General features: G+C 35.2%; 1 protein-coding gene across 1 annotated transcript; it reads left to right on the top strand.

The window, feature by feature from the left end:
- Positions 1-1,747: 1,747 nt before the first annotated feature.
- Positions 1,748-24,990, top strand: LOC115232369 (wee1-like protein kinase 2). The gene is made up of 10 exons (XM_029802221.2): positions 1,748-3,040; positions 14,805-14,856; positions 14,974-15,143; positions 16,520-16,641; positions 17,330-17,458; positions 19,071-19,169; positions 20,156-20,301; positions 21,621-21,728; positions 23,692-23,837; positions 24,824-24,990. The coding sequence occupies exons 1-10, from the start codon at positions 2,229-2,231 to the stop codon at positions 24,945-24,947; spliced, it is 1,908 nt and encodes a 635-aa protein (XP_029658081.1). The 5' UTR covers positions 1,748-2,228; the 3' UTR covers positions 24,948-24,990.
- Positions 24,991-25,077: the final 87 nt, after the last annotated feature.

The raw sequence follows: 25,077 nt of genomic DNA, 5'->3' as shown, positions 1-25,077 counted from the left end.
ATGTAATATCTGGTATTAATTTACCTAATATATTTGTCAGTACAAAATTTCTTTTAATAAACTTTCAACTTTGGACAAATTGTTGTTTAACCCCTATATAGTACACTCAGTTAAGGATCAGGAGCTTGGTCTTAACCGTCACCAAAAGCGCATTTAAGTAATCACTCGACCTGCTAGAAACAGAAACCAAATGTTTCTCAATTCACACCCAAGTGTCTTGAAAGAAGAAAGAAAGAACGCAATGGACATGTAGTCCCATGTAGTCTCTGATATTAAAAAAAGACGATCATGACTGAATTGCCTTTGATCATATAGCTCGGTTTAGTCAGGGCTGACCCAGGGCTAAACAACATCAATAACACTTCTCAACATCATTGTCATCACCCCTAACCGTATCTTTTTAATCTTTTTCTCTTTCTTTTTTTCCTCTTCTCTTCTCTTCCCCCTCCTCTGCTGTTTAATTTAGGCCTTAATAAATTAAATCGTGATTTATTCATTAAGAATATAATTTATACAATTAGACAATAACAAAAACAATCTGAAAAAAAGGGACCACGTCGATTGTTTAATGTAATTAATAGAAAGCTTAGCAGAAATAACATTGCGGTCAGTTTTCATCAGTATGAAGAAGAGTAATTTACATTCATTCAAATACATGTAAATCACACGTATTTGAAAAATGTTAACTATCTTTTTTTTTTCCAGAATTTTTGTAATTATTCATGAATTATATATGTAAACATGTTACTAGAAGGGGGACAATTCAGATCGACATAAGCTGCAGCAACTGTTGTTCTGAGCATTATAAACTTTATTTGGTTTTTGTGTAACTTGGTACAGATTTCAAACATAATTACATTTTAATAAGTGGTTTGCTCAGTCAACCATAAATAGAAAAGAAGAATAAAATCCAGAACAATGTTGATGAATGAAAAAAATTATTCAATATTTTGATATCAATCAATATCACTGATTCTTTTACATTTGTGAGTTTATTTTAGCCTAGGGTTGTGGCCTTCATCACACGTATATTGTGCATGCATCCATAGGTAGCATACAATATAATTTAATATTTCAATATTCTATAGATGGTAATTAAAGAATTAAGGTGTAAACAAAACAGCAATTAAAAATTTTATTCCAACAATTACGACACAGGTTTAAAAAAAATATTCTGCTGTCAGATTATGGAAACTTACAATCGTAAGGTTATCTAAACTTTAAATCCTGGCGTATAATAAATAAATCAACGATTATTAATTTCCGATGCAAAGAAATTTACCGAATTGTCGACCCTAGATCGTATATCCCTGACCCGGAATTTACTTCCGAAAACACGTGTTACTCATGTGAACGTCTAGAGATAGGATTGCGAAGCTAATTTATATTTATAATGAATGATTTTAGATTTTCTTTTCTTTTTTTTTTTTTAATATAATTTAATATTGCAGCATCTTAAAGGTTGATGCAATAGAGAAAATTTAACTTATAAATTACACATCATTAAAAATGAAAAATTAATTAAATTGAATTTTCACACCAAATATTATAAAACACACGTTTTTGGAAAACTTGATTCATGTATTTAATTAAGAAAAATTATTGAACGAGCGAAAACAAATGTAACCTCAAGATATTTTGAAAACATGGGGAAATAACGTCAATCATTCGCGTTTTTTTTTTAAATTTTCAGTTGATTTGATTGGTTCATATTTGTCACATGGCGCTAACGGCCCGCCAAAATACAAACACTTATATTAGTAGGCGTTATCCTTGTTGACATAGAAAGATATACTTATAAAACGTGTTTCAATTATTTTAATCATACATGGTTGACTACGCTCATCTAAACTAGCTTTCGAAACACTATTTTCACACTTGTCAGTTTCCAGTGTCTGTTGGGATTTTTTCCAAGCACTAAGTGCGTAACGAAGCAAGTTATTTTTATTGAATCGTAGTTGACCGCGTGTAGTCGTCTCGTCAAATATGACGATCTCTTCACTTAATGTTACAACTGACTGAAGAGAAAGAAGAAAAAAGATTATCAAATTAACTAATCAAGGTCATCTACATCATCAGCTATTATTTTGATCTGTCGCTTATTGTTATTGAACTTTCACTATATTTCTTTAAAGTTTTCGTTTGTATTTATATTATTGTATAGCGTACAATAATTCTCATTTGGATTAATCCTCATAGATTAACTTTAGATCACCAAACCTTTTCCAATGCCTCTCACCAGCCAAGGGAAACCTGTTTCTAGGCGCTGTTTTTCGAGGGCAAATGGTACTGCCTTGAGAACTACACTGGACTTCAACAGTAGTGGCAGTGCTGAAGATATGATGGAAGATGAAGATGAGGAAGATTCCTTACCAACCAAGCATGACAAACGGCACGAAGATGCCGATAACCGTTCTTTCCTTCGAATATCTCTTGACCTATATAATGACTCTGCTATTGTTGCTGACCTCCTCGAAGAAGATGATGATGTTATGGCCACAAATTTACCAAGCCAAACACCCAACAGAAAGATATTCAATACTAGCCACAACAGTCCCTTCCGCTGGAGACGTGCGGTTACTACAGGCGGACGTATAACAAGGTCTAAGATTGAGTCAGGTGGTGCAATTCCTTTTAATCCCGAAATGGAGATATCTGCTATTGTCGATTTCAACAGTAGTCAAGAAAGTGGTTTAAGTACTCCCCAACTTGATACCAGTGGCTGTGATACACCATCAAGGCAAATGTCTCCCTTAAATCATAAGTCGACACCTGCAACTCAATCACCCCCAGAAATGTTGTCGTGTCTATCTCCTCCGCATCGAAAGTTTCGGGCACTACGATTGTTCGACACCCCTCACACTCCACAGACTCTGTTATTAAATGTGAGGAAGAAGGACAAGTATGCTGGTGATCGAACCAAGGTTAAATGTCTTCGGAAAAAAAAAATTGAAAGGCTAGAGGCCAATATTAATCCATTTACAACATCCATAACATGTCGAGCATCTGGCGAGAAGCGAACTCGATCCCAAAGTGACAAGTAATTGTTTTTTTGTATTTTCATTTTTTTTTTACTTTTATTTTCATATGTCTGTACAAATGTTTCAAAATTTTCAGTCTGTCATTTTGCTGTTTTTTAGTTGATTAACAGCATTTTTGGAATGATAGACTCTGTAAAATAATGACAACTCGCAATATGCTAACCATAATGTGGCCTGGATTTTGTTTAAAAATGCCTAGTTTCAGTTAAAAACAAAAACATTTTCCGTTTCTTATTAAAGATTATGATTTGTTAAGGTAGTAAAAAACACATTCTTTAAGTAACCTTTTAAGCATGAAAGGAGCTAATTAGGTATACGAGCTTATAATTTTCTGAAATTTACAATAATTTAGAGGTTCTAGAATCGAAGGAAAATAATGTTTTTTAAAAAATCGTTTAATTTCATATGGTAAAATATGTCATTATTTAGTTTACTACTTGGCTTGCTGTTTTGTTTTTAAGGGCATCAAAAACGTAAGGTCTACGTGTGCAATCTAAAGTTAACCATAATCCGATTTGTATCTCATATTTTGAAAACAGCTCACTCATTGCCAAGTTGAAATTTACTTCTTCCATGTAGTTATAGATTTATTATTTATCTCACAATGTTGCATCAAGTTAATTATAACATTTTATAACTCGTGTTTCTGAAGTTAACTAAATTTCGTCATACATATTATCAGTATCAATTATAAAGACACCTTGCTATATTACTTAACTAGGGATATTCTATATTGAGGCTTGATGAAATGTTTGATGTTAAAAGTATTTAAATTATCTTTTTACTTCAAGTGTGATAAAGGAGCATCTACTCCCCATAAAATAATGAATTTAGAAGAAGCATTAAAAAAATATTTCTGTATATGAAGCGTAAGGTATTTGGCATACTTCTACATGTGTGTCCCACTGGACTTTGTTGCCTCATAACTTCCAGAAAAATTTTTCCAAGGCTGGGGGAGAAGTTTCGGAAAATTCACACACGAGACGGCAGATATTTTTGTCTTGTTTCTGTTAATTCGATGGAAATTTGTGTTGAATTACATATTAAGCGCAAAGTACTTTAAAAAATACTGCTGGAGATTAGTACTTATTCCGAAACTCTGCACAAATGCTAAAACTCGATACAAAATGTAACAAAACACATACACGACTAATTAAATCCACTTTCCACAAAATAGAACTAGATCAAAAGGAGAGATGCGAAACTGCAGTAAGCTCCGAGAAAAAGTTTACAGAGTATGCTTCAACAGTAAATATTACCGAATACTAATTAGCTTGTTTACTTGTGCAAAAACCGTTAACTATTTAATTGATTTAAACCACAGGGTTAATTGTCGATAAAATAGCATATTGATAACATCATATTACTAATACTTGTTTTGTTTTGTTCTGAGCAAACGATAAGCAAAGTCAAGCGAATTTTTAAATGTCATAAACTATATTTTACTATGGGCTGCTGTTAAAAGAAGCAAACCGTCTCTCATTCAAACTATTGAATATAGCGCAAATACTGAATCCACTCTTTTCTTATGCTCAGCTGCTATTGATGCATACTATGTATTGCTTTGAGTAAATAACCATTATTAGGTGATTCTTTCTTGCTAACAAGGCTACTTGAGATTTCATTAATGTAACTTAATCAGCAAATTTCGCTTTTCCGCCAGTTTTATAGAAACGGTGATATACTTTTTCATTACGTCTTAGAATAGCTTCAACTTTTCAATCAGTGCGTGCTTTCATTAAATCCACTTTACAGGATGATTATCATTAGGGTTGAGCTTTTATGTGGTTGCTTGACCTACTAGAAATAACAATCAAATCTCCCTCAAACCCTACTAACTTTTAATGGATATTTTAGTCCCACATACAATGAAAATGGGGGGGGGGTGTTGTCTGGCGAAATCCGCTTCATCAGTGCTGACCTGTGGCATAAACACATTCAAATGCAAAACCTGTGATATTGATCAAAAACATTTTACGCCTCGCTTGTTTTCAGTAAGAGTGACAGGAAATGAAAGACGAATAGCGATTTAGAACGAAGAGATAGCTATCAGATAACTGTAAATTATCTAGGCTCAGTTTGTTATGGCCTACATAATCATTATCGTCATTTAACGTCCGACACTTCTTGCTGTATGAGATTGATCATCAGACAGGATCTGATGTGTCAGAGGCCTGCTTTGGCATCATATCTGTGAACGAGTGGATGTCTTTCCTAACTCCAACCACTTTACTGAGTGGGTTTTTATCCTTGGCACCAGCACTAGAGAGGTCGCCATGTAACTCGCAAGCCTCTTCGAGAAAGTTAAAACATTGAGTACAGTTAGTTTTATGCTAGTGTTGAGAGGAGCTAAACTATAATAGAAATTTTAATGTTTTAATTTTTGCATAATTTGGGGCTTCATATCTGATACGATGAAATAAATATTAATTGATACATACTGATGTTGAAACTGATCTATTCTAAAGAAACCCATATTATTACCATACAAACCATGAATTTATAAATGACGTGTAATGGATGTGTAGTACTTGCATTTGCAAGTTGTTTACAAAACATCGTCATTTAACGTCCGACACTTGCACATGCAGGTACTACAAGTCGAAAGCTCCGCATACCGAATGCCAGCAAGTGTATAGGGTCATCGGGAGAGAATGCGCGTCGTTTTGGGGCTTACCTCTTGATGGCATCATTGTGCACCCCACCCCTCCTCACTGATATGAGGCCCCGGTTGATTGACCAACGGGTTATCAAATAAAGCTCGTCTCTTTTTAACCAAATCCAGTAAATTGTAATGGATGGATATATATATGAGCAATGTGAATATATATATATTCATTCACTTTGCTCATTTACTCTTACTTATTTCAGTCATTTGACTGTGGCCATGCTGGAGCACCGCCTTTAGTCGAGCAAATCGACCCCGGGACTTATTCTTTGTAAGCCTAGTACTTATTCTATCGGTTACTTTTGCCGAACCGCTAAGTTACAGGGACGTAAACACACCATCATCGGTTGTCAAGCTATGTTGGGTTGGGACATATACATATATACGACGGGCTTCTTTTCAGTTTCCGTCTACCAAATCCACTCACAAGGCTTTGGTTGGCCCGAGGCTATAGTAGAAGACACTTGCCCAAGGTGCCACGCAGTGGGACTGAACCCTGAAGTAAGCAAGCTACTTACCACACTGCCAATCCTACGCTTATATGTGTATATATATATATGTGTGTGTGTGAAGCTGTTCCGAAAACTCGATTTTGTTTACTATAGTTATGTATTTTAATCTCTACTTTGTGAACATCAAACTAAGTAGATTTACAGTTGTAATCAAATTAATCACAATCCCCTAAGGATTGGGATTAATTTGATTTCAACCAGTTAATCTGATTATCAAATCAAAGTGATTTATATGTCAAAATATACTTAATACATAAATTGTTCTGTACCTGGCAGTTATCATAATTTGTTTTGATTTCGAGTGTAAAGCACTAGTGTAAGACTGAAGGAAAATTTGGTTGCTGATCATCTGTAGTAAAATATGTGCCAGTCTAGGGCTATATTACCACTTCTCATTTTAAGATGAGGGAGTTTTAGCTGCCTTTTCTAGTCAATCGAATGACTACACACAATCTACCACATAATGAAAAATAAAAATAGCATACCTGAACATATAAAAAAGAATATAGAGATATCGTGTTCAGGTAGGTTGTTTTTTTGTGTAAATAACTCGGGACTAATGTCTTATTGACGCCAGGTACACTCTGAGTAAGTTTTTAATAGATTTGTCTGAAGTGCCATGCATTTCACGATATTTACTTTCTATGCGACACCTGGATCATTGGGGTGAATGAATGGACACTGGTTTACCGTGTCGTGGTTTGGCAGTTGTTGATGATAGAGCACTCACTCAGTCTGTTCAGTGCAGGTGCCTGGCAACTCTGGGATCAATGATCGGCAATAACGGTGTAGCACTTCGATCAGGATCAAGGATTTACTTTGAGTTTGACAGGAAAAAACATTTCAGTTTCATTTTATTGACGATTACTAACGATTGATTATTTGTGTATTTTTTATTTCGAGTCATGAAACTCCTAATCAGTTTGTTTCCTTTTCTTGATTGTCATTATGCAACCGGAGATGAAATAATCGCCACAACTTAAGCAACTGTCGAGTTGGTAGATCGATGAAATTTTTCCTCTCTTCTCCAAATTAGAATTGGCGGAGGAGTGTGTGCATGTTTTCAATTCGTCAACTGCTGTTTTTGGGATAACTGCCAGAGTTTGCTTGAAATCACCGGAAAGCAAGACTCCACCATAATGTGTTAACTTCAGATCTTGTAAAGCGTGAAAAGATGTTTGGTTTCCTTCAGAACATCTGTCTATCCAGATTCTTTGCCAGTATTGCAGGGCGACCGTCGTCGTATGCAGAGCTGACTGGCAGCTTAAAAACATTGATCCATCCTGCCATCTAAGCAAAGTTGCAGTAATTCTAGATGCGGTCACCGCAATAGAGATCTGCTTAATTAAACAAAGTTTCTGCCAAAATTAAGTTCTTCCAAAAACCTTTGCTTTTTCTGCAGTCGCAGCAAGGGAAACTATTCCTTTCAAGTCATATGTTACCAATTGTCTGATCCTTGTACAAACTTATCTAATTGGAACCCAGGGTGATACATTTTTATGAAAAGAATCTCAAGCTGTTAGTCTGGTTTGGAGGTGGAGGTCCACATTATTCAAGATCTTTGCCAGCCAAGTATATTCAATGAAGATCCGTACGTAGATGTAAATTCTGGGTGTGGGGTTATTGACTCTTGTGCTTGATATGTTATGAGAAATTCCTTATTTAAGAAAAATTAGCTTCAAATCTAGTCGTCCTGAGAGACAAGGTTTGAGAAATTGTGACGCTATATCAAGATAATCACCGATCTTCGTGTTTATTTATAACATAACTACAATTTGATGTCCTCCCCCTCCGCACTTCGATTTTGTTTCCTCATAACTTTCTGAAAAATGTATATTTTTAATGAAATTTTGAGAGATACGTTTCCCATGGATTTTTTTTGTTTTTACTTTTTTAAAGAGTTTTGGATCATTCTACCCTCGACTTGTAAATTCCGTGACATGAGCATTTTAAACATTTTTTTCACCTCAGATTTGTTTCAAACATCTACATTACATAATCTTATACTTTAACTGACGTCTTTCCTGTAAGATGTCATTAAAAAAAATATGCTCTTTAAAGTGGTGTTAGGAAGGGCATCCAGCTGTAGAAACACTGCTAGATCAGACTGGAGCCTGGTGCAGCCTTCTGGCTTCTCAGATCCCCGGTCGAACCGTCCAACCCATGCTAGCATGGAGAACGGATGTTAAATGATGATGATGATGATGAAAGATTGTTTTGGAGAAACACACTCGGAGGAGTGGAAAATGTACCGAATCTCCTCCTTACAAAAAGTTTAGAAGAAACAAAGTCGGGTAGGGAGTCCACACTATTATATGGACTGATGTATGTACGGTGTGCGTGTGCATACTCGCACACTCTTCAATCATATTCAGTGGTCATAAATGAAGGAAAGACACTTCATATAGTATAATCCTGAATGGCCTTAAAAGATGCGGCGGCTATAGTATGCTTATAATTATAGGTCTGCTCTATCAGGGCTGACCTAGAACTAAATAACTAATAGTTGGTGATGAACAGAAAATAAAAGTTCCTTTTACTTGTTTCAGTCATTTGACTGTGGCCATGCTGGAGCACCTTCTTTAGTCGAGCAAATCGACCCCAGGACTTATTCTTTGTAAGCCTAGTACTTATTCTATCGGTTACGGGGACGTAAACACACCAACATCAGTTGTCAAGCGATGTTGGGTGGGGGGACAAACACAGACACACGTACATATATATATATATATATATAGAGAGAGAGAGAGATTATATATACGACGGGTTTCTTTCATTTTCCGTCTACCAAACCCACCTACAAGGCTTTGGTCGGCCCGGGGCTATAGTAGAAGACACTTGCCTAAGGTGTCACGTGTCACGCAGTGGGCCTGAACCCGGAACCATGTGATTGGTAAGCAAGCTACTTACCACACAGCCACTCGTGTAAAGTTTTATCCATCATTTATCGTTGGCCTATAATTTTATATAGCATAAAACAAGTTCCAAGAAAGATTATATATTTATATATTGTGCGTGTTTATTGATGTCAATTTTGCTATTTAGCTCTAAACCCTTTCGTTATTTTTATAGAAATATACCGTCTTTATTTCAAATAGATTTGGAAATAACAGGAAAATAGCTTTGTCATTATTCATCTGGTAATTGGCACTTAAATTAGTATGAAATGTTGATGGAGTGTATTAATTTAAATCGCTTTAAAGTAGAAAGCTTTTCGGATATCAAAAGGTATATTCTGTACCAGATGGTTCTCTTTGACAACGGTTTAAAATTCAAACATTAACAGGTGAAGAGAGGTACGTGTGGGCTGAGACCGGGTTGACTGCTGGTTTGGAAATCAATTCTCACTGTCAAGGTCAACAGCTATTTTGATGTGTGTGTCTACACTATTACTTTTGCACTCTACTATTGCTTACTCTTACTACCACTATCTCCCACTCCAGTATATCGTAGCGTATCTGATAAACCGGAGACTGCTGACGGTTATAAGTTGTTCTTGCTTAACTTTAGTTTGTTCTCCTCTCCTCCCATCGCCAACTTTGTTTCCTCTCAACTTTAATCCTTTAGCACCGGCCATATCCAGCCAAAATATTCTACTTGTTTAATACTCAAAATGGCCAAATCCGGTCTCTTGCACTTGCCCTATTATGTCGTAAACAATCACATCATAGAAGTCCCAAAGCATGATTCATTCAAAAGAAAATGTTTTAAAATTGTCATCAACTTATCTTCACCTTCAAAAGTGTATATCGTCGCATAATTAGTGCAAAATCATTATTATGAAAGTTATAAGAAACAAAGTTGCGAAGGAGTTTGGCATCGAACTATAAGTTATGCCTACATGTTCAACGTTTTGTAGAAGACTTCCAGGAAGGTTTACCATTTAAAGAGTGCTGTCCAAAATTTAATTGGAAAAAATTTTCTTGTCTTTGTATCTTATTTTGCATGTTACATGCTTTATATATATATATATAGTGTTTAGCATTATTGGCACAAATATGATAAAAATAGTAAACTGTCTGGTTTAATGTTTGCAAGTACACAGGCGTGGAGACCCCCCCCCCGCGGTTTCTTATGTTTTCGATGACGGCGATTCTGAATATCCAAAAAACTATTGTTTTTTCAGTCCCCCTCCAAACTCCACCCCAAATTTTTAAATTTTAACTTTTTTTCGAATTTTTTTCCCCCCAATCTGCGTGGGAGGGAGATTAAGAATATGGGGAAATGATTTTCAAATTTTCTAGGAAGAAACTCAAAAATTGATTCATATACCCCTCGCTACCCCAGCCGCTGTCTAAGTGAAAATGACCGGCTTCTGTGTTTGTGTGTGCTCGCGCGAATGAACAGAGAAAAGAGGGGGGTACAAAAGGAAGTCTTGCCACACGATATTCAATAATATGTTTGTGTTCATTCAGAATAAAATCTTCATAGGTTTTTGTTCATGTGTTCCCCTCCCACCAAAAGAGTTTGTATATTCGGAATCTACATGATATAACAAATATTTGTAGAAAATTTCATTAAAAAATATCAATTTTTCTGAAAGTTAAGATCATCCAAAGTCGGTGGGGCAGAAATCTGTAGTTATACCTGGATTTTAAGTGCCCACAAAATTGACCACAATCGCTCCAGAGAAGGGTAGAAAAGTTTTTTGTAAAACAGATACGCCAGATCAATTCCAAGGGCACTGTGAAAAGAAATTTGAAAAATCTCCGTCAAAACGGAGAAATTCCGACGTCTGCCTATATATATATGTATGTATGTATCGGCATTCATTCGATCGCCCTTGTAACGAAAGATCGCCAAATGGGCATTCTGGAGAGATAGGTGTCCTTTTCGTGTTTGTTGTTATCACGTTTCGGCTGATGTACTCTCCAGCCTTCATCATGTGTTCTGGTGGAATATCGAACTGATGTTGCGGTGTTTATTTACATCCATAACTTAGCGGTTCGGCAAACAAAAACAATAGAATAAGTTCTAGACTTCAAAAATAAGTGGTCGTTTCGTTCGACTGAAGCCCTTCAAGGTGGTGCTCCAGCATGGCCGCAGTCAAGTGACTGAAACAAGTAAAGGAGTAACTCCACAATGTCAACTTTCTTCTTGATGAACATCCTTTGCCTTTCTATAGCCTGTTATTATTTGGATAAAAAAAAAAATTGAGTGAATTGTTGACCCACATAAAAAGACCCCCATCGAATATCAGATGTGTTTCATGAAATTTTGGGGGTGTTTCTAAAGTCCATATTTGCAGAGAATTTCATTAAAAAATATCCATTTTCTTGAAAGTTAAGACGAATTGAAGTGAACTCCAGTGAATTTTCCGAAATTCCTCACCCCACCACCAAAATTAGGCCGTGCCCTAATATTCCACGTACTTTAGAAATAATTCCTGATGGACGAGGGGTTTTCACAGTCTTCATATTCTTAACTGCTGCCAAGAAGAATGGTTGGACCCTCACTTATGTTCACATTAGGACACCTCTCTCACATTTATTAGAGTTTCCTCGTAGAAAATTTGAAATTAATTATTTTCTTTTTTCCATTTTCTTCATCTCCATATTTTTCGACGTAGATTTTTAAAAATTTGGGGTGAGGAGGGGGAATTGAAAATTTGAAAAGAAAAATCAAACAGCATTTCAACTCTGAGTATGTGTGTGTGCATGTACAAGGGAAGTATGTGAACATTGACAAGTGTAATAATTTGATTTACTATCCATATTTATATATAAAATACTACAATTGGCTGTCATTTTTGATGGCATGGGGCCTGCTAGTCTTACATAAAAGGCAATGTGTTTCATATTAGTCGTGCTAGCAGAGGGAACTAAAACAAATAGAGTGGGAATGAGTGACATGCTCAATGCAACCAAACTGTAGTGAGAAATTTTAACATTAGAAAAAAAAATTAAATATTTTCATGGTACTCTTTTATAACACTGGTCTCATTAATTTAGCTTCAGCAGCTACCTTTTTAATGGAAGCTTTGTTGTGTTTATCGAATGCATTCACCGCAATGGCATAAGACAAAAAATAACAAAATGCTACAGATTTAAATAAGTCAGTTCACAGATGTTACATAAATAACAGAATCCAAAAAGTTTTAATAGGAACTAATATGTTAACAGAAGAAATCTTGCTATTAAAAAAAATACTCAAAGCATTCCATGATGCAACAAACATGATTGTTCTTTATTAATGGTTCTTTGTAATAGTAATAACATTTTATTTTTATCTTTTACATGTTTCTGTCATTGAACTACAGCCGTCCTGGCACCACTATACCTTGGAGATATTTGCTAGGCATTCGGTTGGACATTAGTACTTTACTTCAAATCTAATGCTTATTCTGTCTCCTTTTATACTGAACCACTAAGTTACAGGGATGTAAACAAACCTAAACTGGTTGTCTAGTAATGACGTTAAAACATAAGGCATCAGTCAATCTGGAATTCTAGTAGAAGCGAACTTTATGCAGCCGCCGTACTTGCACTTTACTATGTTTTCTTGGGGAAGTAAATGACAAAGTAGCTAATCCAACACCAATGTCCCAAACACCTGCTTAATAATGATAGCTATTTTACAAAATGGTATTCCAGACTCTCTTTTTGTTTTGTTTTTAACTTAGCATTGCCCAACATAATTTCTCAGTCACAAATCAAAAACTCCAACTTCCTCATTATCTAATATACTCGAAATAACTATTAAATTCCAATTGTCATTATTCTTCAATGTAAATAAATTTTGTTGTAAAGAATGGATGATATACAAATTTTCTCAAGAGAGGTTTAAATATTACTTTGCAAAATCATTTCAATGAGATTTAGTTATTAACTCTAGCATGTTGAGCAGCAGATAAGTTGGTATTCTTCATGGATTTTAACAAAAAGCCCATTGACAATGCAAAACTTTATCAGCACTACAGTTCTATATTTAAGAGATGAGGAATTATGTACATTATTACATTTGATGGATATTTCTCCTCATTTTGTTTGTTGTTAACATTTCGGCTGATATACCCTCCAGCCTTCATCAGATGTCTTGGCGTAGTGGTTAAGAGCATGGGCTATTAACCCCAGCATTCCAAGTTCGATTCCAGGCAGTGACCTGAATAATAATATCGAAAAATACCTTAAGAATGAGAACCCAGGTTTGAAATTTCCCCAAGACACCTGATGAAAGCTGGAGGGCATATCAACCAAACCATGTTGACAACAAAGATGAGGCCAAATATTCGTCAAATGTAAATAATTTATTGGTACTGATTTGACTGCCATGTAAAAGTGAACGTTATTTTTGATGATTATTGTATCTTTTTAATGTATTTTATTATATTCCTATATGTCAAAAAGTTAAAGCTTAAAACAATACGCTGATACAGTCAATTGAAATGTCTTAAGTAAAACAAGCTAACCATAGCACAATGTAAAAAAATTAAAAGAAGAAAATTTATCTCACTGTCACCAACTGAAAATGTTCTCATTGTAAATATGGTTTATCGAAAACATTAGCGAGGCCATTTTCATTTACTGATTCTTTATTCAGAGCTTTGTGTTGTACTGCTTTTGTAAACATTGCCCAGTGTTAGCAGAGGGGAAATTCCAAAGATTTGCAATCCTTGAGTGGCAAAGGACTGAGGAAAGTGTTTAGTGTGAGAGATGAGATATAGTAAAGGTGGCAATAGAAGAAAAGGTATGCAGAGTAGTAACAAGATGCTGTTTAAGTTACAATAATAGTCAGAAAGTAGAAGCTATGTATCTGTAAGTTAATGGTTATTTTTGTTTAGCCCCTGATTGAACAGACCTTTGATCAAAAGTATTCCAGGCAGTAATATCTTGTCTTTATTCAGGCATAGTTTATATCTGCTTAGTGGTCAAATCTTTGCTAATCAGTCTTTCTTTTGGATGCAGTCTCTGGTGTTTCACAAGGTATCCATCAGCAATAACCTTTTAATCTGGCCCAAATAATTGATTAATTCAGTGTCAGTTACACTACAAATTACTTGTTTTATTAATCTTGAAAATGTATAAATCAAAGTTAGATGTAGCATCAATTGAACTTGGAAATATGGAATTAGAATACCATATGCTGTACAATTGATTCAGTCATCAATACTTTTTTCTACTGTCCCAAATTAGCTCTCTCTTTACTGACCATATCTTAGTATACAGTTGATGTGTATCAATTTTTAAAATAATGGTGATTTTAAATGAAGTTGTTTAAAAAAAAATTAAGTTGAGTGTACAATATGATTGCAAACTAAAATAATTACATTAGGGTTATGGTAAATTTTTTTTGTAGAATTATCACTTAAAATTTTAAAATCCCAATATTGATATTGTCGAGCATTTATGAACTATTTATTAAAATCTTTAGAGATATTCCACATATTAGTATTAAGACTAGCATGTATTTTAACTTGGAATAAAATTCAATTGCCATATTTGGTACCATAAAGCAAATGTGAAAATGGGGTGGGGACTGTTAGATTTTGAAGAAAATTAATAAATTTTAGGAAAAATTATTTAGTTATTATTTTACAAGTAACTTGCTATTTTTAACAAACAATTGTCTTCAAACTTTTTTCAGATATTGTGACATTTTGAATGTTGTGGAAGAAATCGACTGTCCTCAACCAAAGGTAAGGTCATACTTTCCAAAATACCTTTCATTTGTATTTGTGGCATTAAGCATTGTTGAATGCATTCAGCTTATTTGTTACAATTTTTCAATTGCTTTTCTATTTTTACCTCCTTAGAAATTGGCTTTGCGTGAAATTAGTACTTCAAGATATAAAGAAGAGTTTTTTGAAGTTTGTAAACTCGGTGATGGAGAATTTGGTAGTGCCTACAAATGTGTTAACAGACTTGATGGTTGTATATATGCAATTAAAAAGTCCAAGATGCCAGTTGCTGGCAGTCAATATGAGTAAGTGTTCGAATTAATCATTGTTATGAATAACTGCTGAAATAATTTGTTGTAATTTTTTTTAAACAAAGACAATTAGCTTTTCACAAACAAATTTATATAAAAGATAATTATTGTGAGTCCTTTCTCAGAAATGCAACCCTATGGAGGTCCTTCTGCACTTTTTCTTTTTTACTGTAGACATTGACTTACAGATGTTCAAGTTGATCATCAACCATCATCTCACTGGTCAGGTGGACAGTCTGCAAAATTTAAGGACATTGTTGTTTGAAGTATTAAAGTGATGTTTGGAATACAATTTTCATGAAAATATTTTTATATTTCTTGTGTCCTTATATTTGCAATGGGGGTGCTTGCCTCCCCTTCGCAAATATATGGACACAGGAAATGTGTCAAAGTCGACAGGAAGCGTTGATGCTTCCTAGGGCTAAATAGCGGTGGTGTAATTCCCTTTACAGGACAGTCACATTATGTTGACAGTATACAACCACTCTTTCGCTCCACCACTGCTCATGTCTCTCTGAGACATTTAGAAATTCAATATTTCTAAATTCTTATATTAAACTAACAAAATTCATTTTATGGAAATTTTGTGGGTGATTTTGGCAGTCTTAAGTTGAAGCTAAGAGTTATATACCTTGTATAAGAGCATAACTACAATAACCTTGGATTGGATTGGATTGGATTGGTTTGCCTATGCTCAGTCCACTGCTAGCCAAAGTTCTCAGCATGTTCTCTCCACCAACAATTACGTAGAGGCTGTGAATTTGAGTTTGTGATCATACTGGTTTGATGAGCCTTCTCTGCCATTCTGGCTTTGCCTGGCTAGGCAGAGGACAATAGTCTTAATACTATGACTATATTTGTGTTGCCACTGTTGTCCAAATTAATAATTTGATAATGCTGGCTTTTCAGCCTAAAATATAGTTGTTTATATCTACCCCTTGCCTTATAAATATCAAGTTTTATCGAGACTAAATGGTCAAGTGGATAATATATTGGACTGTTTGCTTGCAGCTTGTGTGTTCAAACCTGCTGCCAGTGTTCCCTTGTATTTCTAAGAATTATTTTATGTTCTTTTCACTTCATCTAGTTGTTCAGAATTGGTATTAGATCATCTGAGACTGGTACTTGCTATAAGAGTATTATGATTTATCTCTTTCATCAATAAAACTGATTACTCAGTTTTTTTGTTTTTCAAAGCTCTTCTGGTTTCAGAGACGTTTTCATTATATTTACAAAACATTCTCTCTGCCTCTAGCACCTTTGACCCATTCATTTCAGTAATTAGTTTTCCTAACAAGTTAGTTTTTATTTCTTCTGAAGGTTAAATATAAAGCTATATATGCTAATCTCCTACTTATTTTTTTGTACAGACGTGTTGCTTTGAATGAAGTTTATGCACATGCAGTGTTAGGACAGCATCGCCATGTTGTACGCTACTATTCAGCTTGGGCAGAAGATGACCATATGTATATACAAAATGAATTTTGCAATGGTAAGTGGATGCTAGTTTCATTTCATAAATATAGCAGTTGGTTGATGGAGATTCCTTCATCCCATTTAAACCACAATATTGTCTCATTAAAAGACATCACTAATAATAGGCATCACTGAGTGTCATAAACTACCTGCTATTTACAGTCTGAGGGAGCTTTTTGTAGTGTCTTAACATGCTTTAGTTAGCAGCCAAACTACCATTGAATCACATCTTGAGGTCTTAACAAAAGGACATGTTGAATAGCCCTTGATATATCTGAAAACAAAAAGGCAACATAGTCACCGTTGGAATACCTTTATTCATAGGTTTGTTGAGCAAGGCTTGCCTGGGGCTAAGAACATTTTATTGCTTTCCTTCCATTCTTTTCCATGCAAAGACAACTTTGAAGTATGATACTTGTCAGATTGATATTGTAGGACAAGTAATTATGAATCATACCCACAGTAGCTACATAATAGCAGGTGAAATGTTTGAATTCAAGCATCATCTAGGAACAGTATAGCACCTTTATTTACCACACTTCATTTTTCTTTCTTTGGAAAATGAGAGCATTGTTTCTTTGTATTGAGATAAACATGCATTTTAGCCAAGAATACTTCAGTTTATTTTATTATATATATATTTTTTTTTATTGATCTGTTTAAAGAAAAACAGTAAGTACAAATTAATTTTATCTTTTCTTTAGGTGGCAATTTAGCAGAAGCTGTTCAGAAACCAGCATCACAAAGAAACTTAAAACACATCATATTTCAAATTGCTAATGGACTTAAATACATACATTCTAAAGGTTTAGTCCACCTTGACATAAAACCAGGTATGTATGAGATTCTTTATGATTTCTTTACAGAGATAATATTCAGCATCACACACCTCAGGAAGAGAGCATCTTTTCTCCATTCCTTCACTCAATGCTGTCCTTTCAGCTATCCACATTTTGTAACCATCAGTCACTTTACTCTGTATCCTTTCTCAACTCTTTATACTGATACCATTCTGATACTCTTTTAACTTTTGCTCCTTCTTGTACTCACCACTTCACTCATCTCACAGGGTCTCAGTTTCTAATCTACACACTCCTCAGTCTTTTCTCTCTCAGAACTGGCTCCTGAAATAGACATCCTGTCCATCTTTAACCTCAACAGCAACCAACTTGTACAATACAAGTTGGGTTGTGGCACCTAGCAATAAGTTCACTTGCATAAAAATGTACAGCTCTATAAAAACATAAATTCCTCTTTTGATGTTATTTGCTATTCAGAAGTGAAATTATATTTATTCGCACTGTTTTTCATGCAATTCATTCCAACATAGATGCTTCTTGGGTGCCCAGTTATACATTGCTAAGATATTCTCTTGTTTTTTTTTATCTTTTCACGCATTCATTTACTAATACTTTTTAATGTGTACTATTTACTAATATCTACTTTCGTAAGCCAGTTATTTAAATTGACCCTTCAATATATAACTTCCTTTTCTCTTTCCCTCTCTCTCCTTCTCTCCCTCCCTCCCTCTCTCTCAGCCTTCGTTTCACCTTAATTCTTCATGTAATTTTCTAAATGAAATCTCTCCTTCCCTCTTGTGCTCTCAAGTTGGCTACATATTTTTTTGTGCCATCTCCCTAAATTAACCTTTGCTTGTTCACAGTGCAACCACCAATTTCCACATATCTCTCTTCTCTCACCAGAAAATCCCTCCCTCACTGGTGGTATCCTCTATCATATCTGCAATCTCCTCCCTCTCTCCCTCCCAGGACAAATGCAACTAGTTTAGCTGCCCATCTTATTCTAACATTCACATATTGATATTCATATTCTCCTTTATCTATCTTTATTGATTTACTTACTTATAATCATGCTTAAATTTACGTTTTTACGATATCCGTAATTCTTATACTCACAACACCTACTCCTACCCCCAGTAGGGGTAACAATTTTAACATGCTTGAATGTTTGATGACAGGTCGAAAGTGAGAACAGGTGTAGCACCATTCATTCGTGGATGTTGCCAGTGCCGTCTGACAGGCTCCCCATGCCGGTGGCACATAAAAGCACCATCCAAATGGGCTCAATGCCAGTGGTATGTAAAAATTACCCACTACTCTCTTGGAGTGGTTGGCATTAGGAAGGGCATCCACCTGTAGAAACATAGCCAGATTAGATTAGAGCATTGTGCGGCCTCCTGGCCTGCCAGTCCCCAGTCAAATCGTCCAACCCTTGCCAGCATGGAAAACGGACGTTAAACGATGATGGTGGATTTAAGTGGTCAGGTGTCTTAAACTTCTTCCAGTTATCCTATCCCTAACTTTTGCCTAGAATAGGCTGTGAGCATCAACCTTCCTCAAAAGTACTAATGAGCATGTAAGTTTATTCTAATTTCTGTTTTGTATTGTTTACATTTTAAATTTTAATGGTTTTTTATTATTTTAGGCAATATTTTTGTCCACAAAGAAGAAACAGTTGAAAGTGGGACAGAATCATGTAGCGAAGATGATCCAGATTTCTCTCCGCAAATCACCTATAAAATAGGTAGGTACTGTTGAGTTATAGCAAAAGTAATCTTATTGTAAATATTTTGCAGAGTAGATATTATATTGTTAAAAGTTAGGCTTTTTTTTTTTTTCTAATCATGAGACTCTCTGGAGCAGTGCTTCTTTCCAGTGTCCTAGTTTTAAACGTAATGATAAAGTAACTTTTTCTACTAGTAGAATTGAACTTTATGTTGCAAACCAATTTGGCAATGCTGTATATAACTTTATATTATTATATAGTATAGCTTTGGTTAACTGTAGAGCTAACTGGAGACTTGGTCATGTATGTGATGTTTGGGGGTTTTTTTTTAATAAGAATACTGACCCTGTCACCCCCACTCTTTGGACCACCAGCGAATGAATTTCAAATGTGCCAGACAGTCCATCTTGTTTCTGAGCAGGAGATTTAATTCAACAAACTTTAGTTCAATTAGTTATTGTGGTTTGAGAAGTTTGCTATTGCAGTTATGTGGAGTTTTTTCAATCTCATACTACATCATTTTGGAAAGATGTCTTTTACAAGTCAAGCAGTCTTGTGAGAAAAATTTGGTTGACAGAAACAATGTAGAAGTTCATCAAATGGCCAGTTCCTATTCTTTGATGGCGAGCTTAATCCATTGCCTGATTTAACATCACTACCTGGTCTTGAAATACCTTTAATAGAGTCCATTCTTGCAAACCATCAGGCCAAGTCTCTGTCTGGACAGGGGATAACTTTCTCCCTTCTTGGTGGCTCTGAGCTGAGTCATGGGTGTTACACTTTCTCTTGACTTTTTTATACCTAAAAAAAAAGAAGAAATTCTTGGAAATGGTCATTATTCTAACCCTTAAATGCCAAGTGACTAGTTTCATAGCATTAGTTATGTAATGTTTTCTTAGTTGGTCAATGGCAAAGTTTTTATTTTTATTTTTTGTTCCTCATAGATTGTTGCTTCTAATAAAATAATACAATTGACTATTATTCCATTACATTGTATTCTGCAGGAGATTTAGGACATGTGACGAAAGTTTCAAATCCTAGAGTCGAAGAAGGAGACTGTCATTATCTCCCAAAAGAAATTTTAGCTGAAGATTTTAGGAATTTATACAAGGCTGATATCTTCTCATTAGGACTTACTGCTTATGAAATGGTAAGTTGTGAACTCTTTCCTTGTGGCATTACCATAACCCATTGATAAAAGCTGTTTTAGACAAGTTCTTCCAATTCTTTTATTAGAAACATAAATGTGTTTGAGTAATAAAGATTCAGTTTGTATACAGTCATCAGTACCACAATTTTAACTTCAAATGGCTGTGTCTATTTAGCTATAAATAGGTACCATGCAGAGTTAACATATCACACCTACAGGCAGTGGTGATACTTTGTAAGTGGCTTGTATTTGTAACCTGAAATGCTTCCATGAGTCTACTAGTAGTGATAAAGAAAAACTCACAGTAAGTTCCTATCATCTATAAGGTTAGCACGGATGTTTGGAGATATTTGAGACACCATCTAAGATAATGCTATTGTCAAAATGTTTTTTTTTTTCTTCTAAGGCATTAAAAAGGAAATCGGGCTCCCATATTACATGTTTTGAGTTATGGAATTATTTAGAACAGCAAGATTTTCAGGAATGTAATGCTTCCATAGAACAATAATCTTTTACTTGAATACAGTACTACTTAGTTTAACACTAAACTCAATGTGTCTATTGTGAGAGATAGATAGGTCTCTCTCTCTTTCTCTGATGGTAGCTTCATCTAGAAAGGTTAAGAGTGCAAATGTAGAGCAATATGGTTAATTTCAAACCATTAGGAGAAAAGGAGTACTAACAATGTTTCTTTTATTTTTAAAACTGTTGAATTATCAATATATTTAAGGATTAGCAGCAACAGTGGTGTTTTATCACTGTTCACTTTAGTATTGTTTATGTAGTAACCACAGTCACAAATATTTCCAAGTATGCACCAGTTCTAGTATAGCAAAATAACCAAGAAAGAACTGCAATATTCTGAAATTGTGTTAAAATCATCATCGTTTAACGTCCGTTTTCCATGCTAGCATGGGTTGGACGGTTTGACCAGGATCTGGGAAGCCAGAAGGCTGCACCAGGCTCCAGTCTCATCTGACAGTGTTTCTACAGTTGGATGCCCTTCCTAACGCCAACCACTCCGTGAGTGTAGTGGGTGCTTTTTACATGCCACCAGCACATAAATGTAGAAAATGAAATCTTCCGTTATTCTATATAGAACTGGTGCAGTTAACACATCAAATTAAATCCCTAATAGATTTTTTTAGTTTTTGTATTTAAAATCTTCATAGAATAAATACTAGTAATTAAGGTCGGTTTACTCATTTACAATCTCTTTGAGAATAATTTTGCTTGAAATAGGTTTTGAAGGAGATAGGACGACACCAATTGTCTCAAATCATAGGATTGTAACTATTCTTGTGCATCTTTTATTTCAGGGTGGTGGTGGTCCTTTACCAAAGAATGGTGACCTTTGGCACAGTATTCGAGAAGATGGTTTGCCATATTTATCACATTACTCTGCTGAATTTAATAAGCTGTTAAATGTAAGTAGTTCTCCTTTTATTTGCATGAAACATAGTAAATTCGTTATCTCTTATAAAATAACTGAGGCAATCTGTTGTCTCGTCAGTTTTATTCTAGAAAGAAAAAGCAAGAATAAAGTTTACATCAAAAAGCATAGACACTTTTTCCTTGTCTATTAATATTCAAACTCATACTCGCAGAATTTTAAATAACGTCATGCTGTTTCAATATCTCATAAATAAATATAGGTTTTGTCTTCAAACCTTAAATATATTCTTCAATTAAAATAACTCCCAAAGACTATTCTTGGGCTAAGCCCAGCATTGCAGTTTTCCTGATCAGGCTACATAGTTGCTTGCTCTCCCTCTTTCTCATTATTTTTATGTCCATTTTCCCTACTTGGATTGGTCTTTTCTAATGCAGTGTTTCACAATGAGCTTTTCCCTTCTCCTTTATGGGGTTTAGCTTCTTGAGCTCTGCTTTCAAAACTTTGTTTTCTTTGGTTTTCCACGTATGTATTGATGGATGGTTGCATGTCCAAGAGTTAGATTACTGACAAGGGTTGATATTTGTATTGAAGTCTTGTGCTCAGGTGTGCAAGAGGGAAGGCTGCTGGTATGCTTATGTGATGCATATGAATGAGAACAGCTCTATAAAGAAGTACCAGTCACTAAATTTGGATGGAACTTGAAGGATAGATAAACCCATGAATACATGGGATGAAGTAGTGAAGGCTGATCTCAAGATGTTGAGCCTCATAGAGATAACAAATGACCGAGAGGATTGGCAATTCACATTGCCTCTGAAGATCCATCTGGCTCAATGAGGTCCTACAAGCATTACGTTTATATGTAAACACTCACTGGGCACTGTCCCTGAACCCAATCTGTCCTCATCAAGCTTTCCTCACCTCTCATTTTAACTACACTATTCAGCTGCCATAATCATATAACCACAGAATATCAGAATATGCACATTTCATTCCTCTCTTTGTACTACAAGTTATCTCCCCCTTTTCTTGGAACCACATCCTTTTAAAATCCATTCCTCATTCTCGATATTATCCCTTCCCACTTTATTTTCTAGCAATTAACACCCCCACCCCCCATCTTTGCCTTGAATAAGATAAGGACACATTAATTAATACTGTTTTAGAAACGAGGTGGCCATGGATAGAGTATGCTTAACTGGCTTGAATTGGAGCTAAATAGCAAAACCTGCTTCTTTGAACAAGTCCCAACTTCATAATCACTTTAAAAGCTTTTGTGTAAATTTCTACATTAACTTTTATGAGTCATTGTAGATCTTCATGAGTGAGAAAGAAGTGTTGTTTTCTACTGTGAATTCTATACAAAACTCTGTGCTTTTGTATCATTTGGTTTTTCAATATCTTTAATTATCAGTTGTAACTGTTCCATCACTGATACTTTTAGCCTTCACAAAAGTTATATATACTTGAGTGTTTAATTCTTTTGTATTTCCCATCTTGTCCTCAAAGAGAGCAAGATGGCAGTTTAGGCTAACTGTTATGTAATATATTAATAATCATCGTCATCATTATTTAACATCCGCTTTCCATGCTATCATGGGTTGGACGACTTGACTGAGGACTGGCGAACCAGATAGCTGCACCAGACTCCAATCTGATCTGGCAGAGTTTCTACAGCTGGACGCCCTTCATAATGCCAACCACTCCGAGAGTGTAGTGGGTGCTTTTACGTGCCACTGGCATGAGGGCCAGTCTGGCAGTACTGGCAACGGCCACACTTAAAAATGGCGTTTTTTACATGCCACCTACACAGGAGTCAGTCCAGCGGCGCTAGTAACGATCACACTCAAATGGTGCTTTTTATGTGCCACCGGCACAGAAGCTAGACAGCTGCTTTGGCAGTGATCCCGCTCAGATGTCTGCTGCAAATGCTTGCTTTATCCCATCAATAATAAAATCAAATGTTTGATAAGTCTGACATTTTCTATTCTTAGACCATGGTTCATGTAAATGCGGAATATCGACCAACTGCATTTGCTCTCACCAAAAGCCAAGTTTTATGTCCACAAGCAATGAAAACTAAAACTCAACTTTGCAAAGAATTAAATGAAGAAAAACTTAGGAACCGGTTACTCTCAAAGTAAGTGTGATGTTTCTTTTTATTTAAACACAAACTAAGTATATTGAATCCTTCTATCCTGTAAGTGATAATTATTGTTTTGATGTGCTTGTGTTTTTTTTTCTTTTTGTATGCTGGCATTATTTACATAGCGCTACTTAGCTTTCCCCTATTTGTCTTGATCAGGGATGGGTTTATGTAGGGGCATCCATACAATTATAGCTAAAGTGTGTGATGAGATTTATGTAAAATAAGCTATGGTACACCACTGTGCCACAGCCTGGGCAAGTGCCTTCTATAGGTCCAGTCCAAATCAATGTCTTGTAAGTGGAATTGTAAATGAAAATTGAATGTAAATTTGTGTGTGTGCCTATGCAGAATATTCACATTTAGTGATGGCTTTACATGAAGCCACTCCAAATAATGTGGTAATGTAATGTTTGCAGCACATCAAAAAATTTCTCTATGGCTCCATGCTTTTGAAACATACATATATTATTGAAGAAATCAAAAAATAAAACAACCATGGTGTTCAGTATGTTGGCCACACTAATTTCTGTCAAGGAGGCATGGTTAAACAAAGTTGTACATCATTTCCCTCTCTCTCTTATTATTATTCCCACTGCCACCATCAACACTACTACTTTTAATAAAACATTAACTCTCCCTAAATTTCTTTCTCTATTTCCCTCTGTCTTTGCCACCACCCTCATCGCCACTATGCCTACTATTACTCTCACCACATCATGTGGAATGATGGGAGTGTCATTGAATAATGAAAGAGGAGGTCTCTGATACACAGAAATTAGTTTTTGCATTTATATTAGATGTATGTATGGGTGTATGTCATAAAGTTAATGTAATCTAATCTTTTCTCATATCCTACATGAATCTTTTTTTAATTAATGTAAATCAGATAATTAGATAGAAGCTATATCATATGTTGGTAATTGGGGTCTGTTTTTGTTTACTTTTTACTGATTCCTTTTTTTCCCCCTTTTTTGTAGGCAACTAGAATCCAAAAAGTGCTGCTGTAAAATTCCAACTGATAACTGTTTAGGACAGAAATGTAAATCTTCGAGATTAATAGGCCATGGCATTAAACGGAGTTACAGTTTGTCGGATATCTAAACAGAAGCTTATAGACCAACTTTTTTGTTTTCCTCTCAAATTATTTAGTAATATTTTGGCTTGTAAATAATTTGTTATTGTAAACCATGTCCTTGTGTGATAAACATTGGATTCTATAATCCTAAGAACT

The sequence above is a fragment of the Octopus sinensis genome, linkage group LG2 (genome assembly GCF_006345805.1).
Source record: "Octopus sinensis linkage group LG2, ASM634580v1, whole genome shotgun sequence".
In the NCBI taxonomy this organism is placed as follows: Eukaryota; Metazoa; Mollusca; class Cephalopoda; order Octopoda; family Octopodidae; genus Octopus; species Octopus sinensis.
Note: the sequence above shows the minus strand (reverse complement) of the source record. Positions and strands in the feature narration are given on the sequence as shown.